Genomic DNA, 11,365 nt, shown 5'->3' with positions numbered 1-11,365 from the left:
GCAGAACAAATTATAACACTGCAGGGATGTAATGGCTGAAGTAGCAGTAGTGTTACTAGTGGGAGCAGAACATAACGTTTTATCTTTGTGAGTCATATGAGATGTATAGTTGTAATTATTACACAAAAGAAATGCTCCTGTTGGGTGATAAACTAAAAGATATGACTACTTTCAGCAACCACAGGCAAAATCAGATTGGAAAGCCACAGTAAGGATGCAGTCACATACGTGAAAGTATCCTGAGTAAGAAAATATTAAAAACAGCTTTCTGTAAGCTTGAATTTTAATCATGTTAAAAACTACGGTTATTGTGCTGACATTTAAATGTGAAGAAGGTCATCACGTCAAATGAGCACCGATCAGAATGAGGAACAGAAAATATGTTGCCATACACTAAACTTATCTGTCTGGACCATTTGACTGTAACCCAACCGGAACTACAACATATACCATCAAATAAATACTGTATAATTCAGATGTAGTCTGATAGACAACAGATGATGGATATAATTCATAATAAAAATACATTTTATTTAAAGTTCCTTTCAAAACACTCAAGGACACTGTACAATCAACAATAAATCAACAAAACAGACTATACAAGCACAAATGTAGATTACAGTGAGTAGGAAATATTAAACAGGTAGGTTTTGAGTTTGGATTTGAAGATAGGAAGCGAGTAAGTGTTACGGATGTCCTGTGGTAATGAATTCCAAAGTGTAGGGGCTGAACGGCTGAAAGCTCTGCTCCCCACAGTGCTAAGATGGGCAGGGGGGACATTGAGGTGGATGGCGGAGGAAGATCTAAGTGAGCGAGAGACGGTGGCAATGTGGAGGAGATCGGACAGATATGGGGGGCGAGGTTCTGAATAGCCTTAAAGGCATACAGGAGGATTTAAAAATCATAATTAGACTTTTACTTGTAGTGACTAGGTTCATTTGAGACATTGTCTTGTCTTAAGGTGCAAAATACAGAAAGAGAGGGAAAGCTGTGTGCAGCAGGGCTCTCAATAGATAGTAGTTTTTTGCAGACTGCAACTTTTCTTATACTTACTTCATGCTATTTCCATAAACACAATAAGTGATGGATACAAACTGTCGACCTCTAAATGCACTTTTCCGATTTCCACAATTTGGTGATGGTAGAATGGAATGAATTGTCTCCACTCACTTCTAATGTCTGTCAGTCTCCAACCGGGATTATTTTACATACAGTGGCATAAAAAGTATGTGAACCCTTTGAGGTTACGTGGAGTTTTGTAAAATCTGCTTTGATCTTCATCTAACTCACAACAATACAAAAACACAGTCTGCTGAAAATAATAGTACATAAACATTATATGTTTTCACGTTTTTATTTAACATAACATGTAAATGTCACAGTGCAAGGTGGAAAAAGTATGTGAACCCCTAGCCTAATAACTTCTCCAAGAGCTAATTGGAGCCAGGAGTGAACCTTGAGTCCAATCAGTGTGATAATATTGTATGTGTTGCTTAAAGCTGTCCTTCCCTTTAAAAACACACACCAGTTTTGGGTGTTACTGTTGCAGCACTGTTGCTACTCTCCCTAGGCGTGGTCGTACTGTAAAGATGACTGCAAGAGCACAGCGCAGAAGGCTGAATGAGGTAAAGAAGAATCCTAGAATGTCAGCTAAAGACTTACAGAAATCTCTGGCACATGCTAACATTTTTGTTGACACATCTACAATAAGGAAAACATCAAACAAGAATGGAGTACATGGGAGGACACCACAGAGGAAGCCATTGCTGTCAAAAAAAAAAAAAAATTTTGAAGTTTGCAAAAGAGCACCTGGATGTTCCACAGCACTACTGGCAAAATATTCTGTGGACAGATGAAACCTAAATTGAGTTGTTTGGAAAAAACACACAACACTATGTGTGGAGAAAAAAAGGCACAGCACACCAAAATCAAAACCTCATCCCCACTGTAAAACATGGCAGACGGAGCATCATGGTTTGGGGCTGCTTTGCTGCCTCAGGGCCTGGACGGATTGTTGTCATTGATGGAAAAATGAATTCCAGAGTTTATCAAGACATTTTGCAGGAAAACGTAAAACCATCTGTCCGCCAACTGAAGCTCCACAGAGGATGGGTGATGCAACAGGACAATGACCCAAAGCATACAAGTAATTCAACAAAAGAATGGCTTTAACAGAACAAAATACGCCTTCTGGAGTGGCCCAGTCATAGTCCTGACCTCAACCCCATTGAAATGCTGTGGCCTGACCTTAAGAGAGCGATTCACACTGTATATATATATATATATATATGTGTGTGTGTGTGTGTGTCTGTCTGTGTGTGTGAGAGAGAGAGAGAGAGAGCGAGAGACAAATATTAAATATAATATAAAAAGCCATCCCACCTGACTTCACTTAGCCAATTGATTATGTGGATCAAAGGCGGTAAATTTAGCGACTCAACAGTAGATGACAGAAAGTTCGAGGTTGGAAAGAAATTAATAAAGAAAGACGGTGATAACAGAGACACAGAGAGGAGAGACACAGACGACAGAGAGGAGAGATACAGACGACAGAGAGGAGAGAGACACAGACGACAGAGAGGAGAGAGACCGACGACAGAGAGGAGAGAGACAGACGACAGAGAGGAGAGAGACAGACGACAGAGAGGAGAGAGACAGGCGACAGACAGGAGAGAGAGACAGAGAGGAGAGAGACAGACGACAGAGAGGAGAGAGACAGACGACAGAGAGGAGAGAGACAGACGACAGAGAGGAGAGAGACCGACGACAGAGAGGAGAGAGACAGACGACAGAGAGGAGAGAGACAGACGACAGAGAGGAGAGAGACAGACGACAGAGAGGAGAGAGACAGACGACAGAGAGGAGAGAGACCGACGACAGAGAGGAGAGAGACCGACGATAGAGAGGAGAGAGACCGACGACAGAGAGGAGAGAGACAGACGATAGAGAGGAGAGAGACAGACGATAGAGAGGAGAGAGACAGACGATAGAGAGGAGAAAGTTGATAAAAGGACGGTAAGACCGAAAAAGCAAGAGATAAATATAAAAATGTCCAAAAGAGAAAAGGGGACAGTGAAAATTGAGTTTTTAATCCAGAATAGACAGACTCCTTTCTGTTCATATTACCCACTGGGAGCACTAAACCATTGTGTCTGATATGTTCAGAAACTGTGGCTCTTATTAAAAGAGCCAAAGTCAAATGGCATTATGAGACAAAACACAAAGGTTTTGAACACACGTACCCACTCAAATCTGAAGTGCGATCACAGAAAGTTGCAAGAACACAAAGAGAAAGTGCAGACAGACATCTGAAGACAGTGCAAAAGAGAACACAAAACACAAAAACAGCAGCGACCAGTAGCTGAAATGTACAATGTACATCTAATGTACTGTAAAAACGATGGTGGAAATTATGTGCAAGAACAGCAAGATCAAACGATTTGTGCAAAATAAAGACATGTAAACATTATAACAGTTTGTAAACAGATAAACAGTATGAAACAGGTGTGTGTGTGCTCAGTTCAGTTTGTTGTATGTGTGTTGAGGAGCCTGATGGCTTAAGGGAAGAAACTGTTAAACAGTCTGGTTGTGAGAGCTCGAATGCTCTGGAACCTCTTCCCTGATGGCAGAAGTGTGAAGATTGGGTGTGAGGGGTGGGTGGGGTCGTCCACAATGCAGGTAGCCCTGCGGATGCAGTGTGTGGTGTAAATGTCCGTGATGGAGGGGAGAGAGACTCCAATGATCTTCTCAGCTGTCCTCACAGCTGAGAAGATCCGAAACGATGCAGTTCCCAAACCAAGCAGTGATGCAGACGCTCAGGATGCTCTCAATGGTCCCCCTGTAAAATATAGTCAGGATGGGGGGCGGCAGATGGGCTTTCCTCAGCTTCCTCAGGAAGTAGAGACACTGCTGGGCCTTTTTGCTGATGGAGCGGGTGTTGAGTGACCAGGTGAGGTTCTCCTCTAGATGAACACCAAGAAATTTGGTGCTCTTGACGATCTCCACTGACGCTCCATCGATGTTCAGTGGAGAGTGGCCACTTTGTGCTCTTCTAAAGTCAACAACCATTTCTTTAGTTTTCCCAACGTTCAGAGACAGGTTGTTGGCCTTGCACCAGGCTGAGAGCTGATGTACTTCCTCTCTATACACTGACTCATCGTTCTTGCTGATGAGACCCACCACAGTCGTGTCATCAGCGAACTTGATGATCTGATTCGAGCTTTCATCGCTACACATTCGTGAGTCAACAAAGTGAACAGCAGTGGACGGAGCACAGAGCCCTGAAAGGCTCCAGTGCTCAGTGTGGTGGTGCTGGAGACGCTGTTCCCGATCCGGACTGACTGGGGTCTTCCAGTCAGGAAGTCCAGGATCCAGTCCTGTAGTCATTCTGGTATTACCCCTGTTTCTACCTGCACAGCACACACTGAGAATGTCTTAGTTGTTTTGTTCCTGTCTCTTTCCCCTTTTTTCACCTGTCTCACAGACTTCCTCACCCTCCACTCTCCTGGACCCTAATTATGGACGGATTTGACCTTGAACTTTCCTTTTGTATTTTTAACTTTGATCTCCTCTTATGTGAGTTGTTTGCCTATCTCTGTGTTACTTTGTTTGTCTGGTTAGTGTCTGGTTAGTATTTTGCCTGCATCAGTGCAGTGGAAGGAGTGAGTTACAGAAGTGAGAAAAATCTGAGGATCCTGAGTGGACTCAGTAAATCTCTTTGTGACTTTGCTCTGTTTTCACTCAGACATCAAACCTCTGTGTTTCATCTTTGGAGCATTGTTTAAGTGAATAAATGTCAACTACACAAATATCATGTCACATTACATTAAAATCAATAGAAATAGTTTATACAGGATTTGAACTGGCTTCTCATTATAGGAAAACATTCAACAGTGAGGAGTGAAAACCACTGATCCAGCAGTTGTTCAGCACTTGTCTGTTTGTCCATGTTTAACCTCCACAGCATCCAGACACGTCTCTCTTAACAGCAGCAGCAGACACATCAACTTGTGACCACGTGTCTGTGCATTCAGACAACTTCAGCTTCTTCTAATGTCTCTTTTCAACACTGACAGGAGCTTCTCCCTAAGGGGTTGGTCTGCTTTTTATTATGTTAACATGTCACTTCCAATAAAACAAAATAAAATAAAACATCTCAAACGCAGGCTGAACCATGTTTGTAGTGTTGTTGTTGTTGTTGTTGTTGGAAGAGGAACTCTTCCTGTGAATGTCACTGCTCTGTCCTCATTTAAATCACAAACAGCTGCCACTTTGGTCCCAGTCACCCTCAGAACTTTATAAGAAAAACACGAGTGATGTCGTATTTGATATAACAATGGGAAAATGTTGGACTTGCAGTGTAGTTGACATTTAGTCACTTAAACAACGCTCCAAAGACGAAACCCACAAGTTTGATATTTGAGTGAAAACAGACCAGAGTCACAGAGATTTAGGGGAGAATGGGGTTGGTTGTCACACTTTTTATTTTTTTACAGATTCCTCAAAAACTGTGACCCTAACATATTAACGTTTACTGTATAACAAAAGGGTAAAGTGTCAGCTAAGAATAGATTGACGTTATTTTCATAAGCTTATTCTGTTCAAAACATGAGTTATACTGTTAATATGTTTTTAGCTAGAACATTTTATTTTTAATGTTCCTGTTTTTTCAGCTTACACTCTGACATGTTATGAGTGTTCAATGGGAACCTCAGGATCCTGCAACAGTACAGAAATTGATTGTCCTTCACAGACTCACAGAGTTGTTTCATATGCAGGTATGCTATTTCGTAATGCACTGTTCTTCTACTTTATACTCGCCACGTTTACTCAGGCTATTATTTTGTTGCAGGTGGCTCTAATCAATATGACATCAGTGAACAAACCTGTGTCCTGCCTGAAGAATGTGTCACAGGTTCAGTCAACTTTGGAGTTGCCAAAACTATATTTACAGAGTGTTGCTCCTCCAACCTCTGTAACAGCCAACCAGCCCCTGGTAACACACTCTACATACTGTACTGTACACTATACTATACTTATAATTTATTTGTTTTTAGATCCACGTTTCATTTTAAGTTGCTTGTGAGAAAACTGAAATGTACAATCCATATTAACATGCTGTATATACAGTATATCATTAGGATTTATATCCATTACTTGTTTAGTGATATTGTGGATAAATGATGTCAGGTCACATGTCAGAACCTTTGACAATATGTTTGGATCAGATATTGTTAAAGAAACAGGTCTCAAATTCCAAGACAGTCCAGCCCAAGAGGATGATGCCCCCACTGGCCACAGCAAAGCTGCACATTACAGTTTCTGTGTGTGAGAGAGAAGTAGCAGTGAAAAAGAACCTCCAGGTTTAAGTTAAAATGACTTTGAAGAAAAAAGTGCAATGCAGTCATTCACCTTTACCCAAACAATATCAGCAATGTTCATTCTATGTGACAGAACCCCCAGCATCCAGTCCTAATGGTAAACAGTGCTTCACCTGTGATGGTCAAACGTGCACTGCAACTCTGAACTGCGAGGGGAATGAGGACTACTGCATCTCAGCAAAGGTAACGTTTAATTATCTAACTCAGTTTCACATGTTTTGCCTGTTCAGAGGAATGGTCAGTGACTCTGGTACAGTAGATGTGTTAAAAATAGACGCTCACACACTGACACTGTTTTCATTCTCTCAGTGACTGGAGGAGCTGAAAAAGTGGTGGTGAAGGGCTGTGCCTCCAAACAGATGTGCTCAAATTCACAAAGTGCACAAATGACACAAGTCATTGGGACAGAAATGAGTTGCTGTCAGGGAAACTATTGCAACAGTGCCCAGAGTACAAGTGCTGGTCTTCTGCTCCTGGTGGCACCACTGATCTATTTTGTTGTGTTTTCTTGATTGCTCAGTCTTTCTTTCATCTGCTCATGGTTTTCACACCCTTTTCCTCATACTTATATTGAAAAATTTAAAAAGTGACAACACAGCAGTCTTTGTCAATAACAACTCTTTTTGCTTTTTCCAAAGATAAAATCTAGTGCTGGTGCTGAAGTTTGGTTCTGAGTGTCATTTTTAGCCTGAAACCTGTTTTAATTGGATGTTAATCATTAAAAATCAGAAAAGAAATGTCAGATTGTTTGTATTTTTTTTATTTTCTCAATTCTTTCTCAGTGTCTTCAAAGTTGTGTAAATTTTACTTATTTTTGTGTCATGCATGATGGTGCAACGTGTGATAACAATGAGTGCAGTTGCTACCACATGTTGCTGCTTAAGGGTAAAATGGAGATGATGAAATCTGTGGTTAGTGGTGCAGAAAAGGAGCAGCCGAAAAATGAAAGGGCTCTTCTGGGTGCTGCAAATGTGCAAAACTAAAACTTTCCTGTTTTTGCTAAAAGCATTCTATATTAAACAAGAATATTGTTTTAGACAGCTAATAAGTATAGTTTACTGACATCCTCTTTCATTAGGTGAAACCAAAATGAGCAAGGTACTGTATGTCCAGGGACGGAAATACAAAGTCTACTTTCTTTCTTGTTTGTATGAAACATTGTGCTTGTGCTTTTGACCAAGTGACTGATCATATTAGAAAATGAACCAGTATCTCAAATCTTACTGAAGAATATTTAAGTGTAGAAGAAATGTCTGACTATGTTCACACATTTAAAATCTTTAATGCTGATGTAGATTTTCCACTCTGCTCTCACCTCTGATTCCTGCTTGGTTTATTTGGTTAATGTTTTTCTGATAAGGTTAAGGTTGGATAAGGTTGCTCTAACAATTTCAATTCAGAATGCAAAACTAGGGCCGCTAGACAGTGAATTCCTAGAATGTTCTTTGTTGTCAGCTTGACCCCCGACCTCAGGCATTTCTTATTTCCTGTAAAGATATTTAGCCTTGAAAACTGTAGGAGAATTGTTTGTTCTATCCCTGCAACAAGTTAAAGCTGTTAACCAAAAAATACTTTATTTTACTTTATCAAACTACAACAATGAGCTCTAAATGCATTTTGAATAGCACAGATGCTGCAATTAGAATTAGAGATTAAATGCAATATTGAGATTTTTTTGTTTGACATCTTCTTCTTCTCTTTCGGCTTTTCCCATCAGGGGTCGCCACAGCGAATCATCCTTCTCCACCTAAATTTTTTTGTTTGACATAAAAGTGACTAATATAATACTGTGGATGATGCCTAAATGTTCTTAGGTTTATTGCAGGAATATAATTTAGCCAATGGAAAGCAGTATTATTCTTAAAGATTGTATTTACAAGTAGTGTCTGTGGGTAGAGCCTGGATCATCCTCAGTCTGCCCAATCTATGACCATGATTTAACAGTGGCGTATAACTGAAGAGAAAACAATCTATCACCATCTGGTGGACAAAGTTTTTATAACGGCAAAATAATACATTCAAACTGGCAGGTAACAGGGAATTGTGCAGTTTTCTGTCTACCCTGTGGTCAAACAGCAGGAAATCAGGCATACAAAAACAATACTTTGACTGTATTTGTGTCTTAGTACATTATGAAGATTATGACCATCTGAATACAAGTGAGTCACAACATGAAATGAAATAATTTTGGTAACACGTATGTTTTTCTCATGCTTCCTTTTAACACATAATTCAATTTAAGTCAAGACCTTAATTTACGACCTTACAAAATAAGATAAAATTATATAGAAATAAATTATATAGAAAACCCAACAACCCCACTTGATCAAGCATTAGGCCACAGTGGAGAGGAAAAATTCCCTTTAATAGAGGAAACCTCCAGCTGAACCAGAATCAGGGTGGGCGGCCATCTGCCTTGGCTGGTGGAAAGAGGAGAGAGAAAAGAACATCAAGCATCAAAAAACAACAACAATAACAAGCAGCAAAACACTGGACAGATATACTGTATATATTGCTTGTCTGTATTAGTAGAACTAGACTTTGTGCATGACTCGTCAGTGTGTCAAGCACAAGAGATTTTCTTTAAGAAAGAAGACTAAACTATTCAACCCTCATAATTTATGTTTCATCCCTTATCTTACATAATAGGAGAGGCCAAGAAATAACCTTGAATTAACCTTGGACCTACATCTAATATAGGATACATTGGGTTCTGGAAACCTGATTAACAAGTCCACATACCACATATACTGCATTTGTTTTGTAAACCACAGGGCAATCTTTATATAAATGAACAAGGACAAATGTAAAGACTGAGATGAGTGAAAGTCACCCTGAGACATTTGTGTCTTAATCTCTACTAATTCATTTCTAGGGTTTTATTTGTTATTTTTGTTAACTGGACTAAATACATTTCTAAAGAACTAATGTCTTTTCTATAAGAACGGGAGACATCAAGCAGATATTTTGAATGGTGTATTTACCATTCAAAATATCTGCTCGAGCAGAGCTGTTAGAATCATTTTAAGCTAAAAGTGTGACTAATTAATTAACTAATTAACTAATTGAATTAGTTATATTTAATAGACTGTAGTACATATTTCTCACCGTGTATATTTCACTTTGTTTGTGTTTCTTACTTCTCATTGCTAAAACACACCTGTTGTTTCAGTTAAAACTGCCAATTAGTTTCCTATTTAAAAAATACCATAAAACATAAAAATAATCCTATAACACACATCTACTCAGTTTCATTTTCTGAGGCTTCTTTAACTTTCACTTTACTGTCATATGGGGGATGAAGGAGTGGTTAGCAGCTGTCGACGTGCTCAGGGGAGCTACTTAAAGCTGCAACAGATCAAACTAAAATTCATTTGTATCCTGGCATCATAAAATGCATCTCCTCACGCTGGTCCTGGGGATCGTGCTTCTCCCTCAAGGCAAGTTGTTTCTCTGCTTTAAACTTTTCATTTACAAAATTTGCCTTACAACACAGGAATTTTAATATATTCCCTTCATGTTGTTTAGCTTCTTTTTAGTTTATTGTGTGTTTATATTTTTATAGAAAGAAAAAAACTACACTTAGTATTTACCCTCATTCTGTCATTATTTTTATTTTTTGACTGTGCTTATATTTTAGGTTCATATAATTAAGTTAAACTGTTAATGTTTTTTTTGCTAGAAATTAAAATTTGTATTGTTCCTGTTTTTTCAGCTTATTCTCTAACATGTTATGAGTGTTCAATCGGAACCTCAGGATCCTGCAACAGTACAGAAAGGGTTTGTCCTTCACAGACTCAGTGCGGTGCAGTACGAGTTGTTTCATATGCAGGTTGCCTCAAGAATGTGTCACAGGTTCAGTCAACTTTGGATTTATAAAAGCTGTATTTACCAGCGAGTGTTGCTCCTCCAACCTCTGTAACACCCAACCAGCCCCTGGTAACACACTCTACATACTGTACTGGATACTACACTTACTATTACTTACTGTATACTAAACTAATACTACTATACTTATAGTTCTTTTGTATTTAGATGACGCTTTGACTTTTAGTTGCTTGTGAGAAAACTGAAAAGTACAATCCATATTAACATACTATATATTTTGTACATCATTAGGATTTATATTTACTGACTTCTTTAGTGGTAAACAGAGCACAGCAAAGCTGTGTGTGTGTGTGTGTGTGTGTGTGTAAAAGAAGTAGATAGCAAACAGTAGACATTAAAATGGCCTTGGAGAAAAAAGTGCAATGCAGTCATTCACCTTTACCCAAACAACATCAGAAATGTTCATTCTATGTGACAGAACCCCCAGCATCCAGTCCTAATGGTAAACAGTGCTTCACCTGTGATGGTCAAACGTGCACTGCAACTCTGAACTGCGAGGGGAATGAGGACTACTGCATCTCAACAAAAGGTAACAGTTAAGTATCTAACTCAGTTTCACATGTTTTCCCTGTTCAGAGGAATGGTCAGCGACTCTGGTACAGTAGATGTGTTAAAAATAGACGCTCACACTGACACTGTTTTCATTCTCTCAGTGACTGTAGGAGCTGAAGAAATGGTGGTGAAGGGCTGTGCCTCCAAACAGATATGCTCAAACTCACAAATGACACAATTTATTGGGGGAGAATATAGTTGCTGTCAGGGAGACTATTGCAACGGTGTCCACAGCACTCCCAGTACTCCCAGTACTCACAGTACTTACAGTACTCAGAGTACAGTAAGTGCTGGTCATGCTCCTGGTAGCACCACTGTTCCATCTTGTTGTGTTTCCTCGACTGGTGGAGTCAGCAGCATCATTGCTCAGTCTTTCTTTCATATTTCATTATTTCATCTGCTCATGGTTTTCACACCCTTTTTCTTATACTTATAGTGACAAAGTAGAAAGTTAAGAAAGCAAAGTGAGAAGATCTTTTTCTGATTATTTTAGCCCGAAACCTGTTTTGATCTGATGTTAATGATTAAAAATCACATATGTATTT

The 11,365-nt window shown here is 39.3% G+C and overlaps 1 protein-coding gene across 1 annotated transcript; it reads left to right on the top strand.

Annotated features, from left to right (window-relative positions):
- The first annotated feature begins 9,774 nt into the window (after window positions 1-9,774).
- On the top strand, window positions 9,775-11,365 carry LOC113169954 (ly6/PLAUR domain-containing protein 3-like). The gene is given in 5 exon segments (XM_033326386.1): window positions 9,775-9,820; window positions 10,096-10,212; window positions 10,215-10,319; window positions 10,687-10,797; window positions 10,922-11,365. Coding segments are annotated over 5 exon segments (714 nt in total). The 3' UTR covers window positions 11,257-11,365.

Source organism: Anabas testudineus, chromosome 16 (genome assembly GCF_900324465.2).
Source record: "Anabas testudineus chromosome 16, fAnaTes1.2, whole genome shotgun sequence".
Classification (NCBI taxonomy): domain Eukaryota; kingdom Metazoa; phylum Chordata; class Actinopteri; order Anabantiformes; family Anabantidae; genus Anabas; species Anabas testudineus.
The sequence above is the reverse complement of the archived record's forward strand: the minus strand, read 5'-3'. Positions and strand labels throughout refer to the sequence as shown.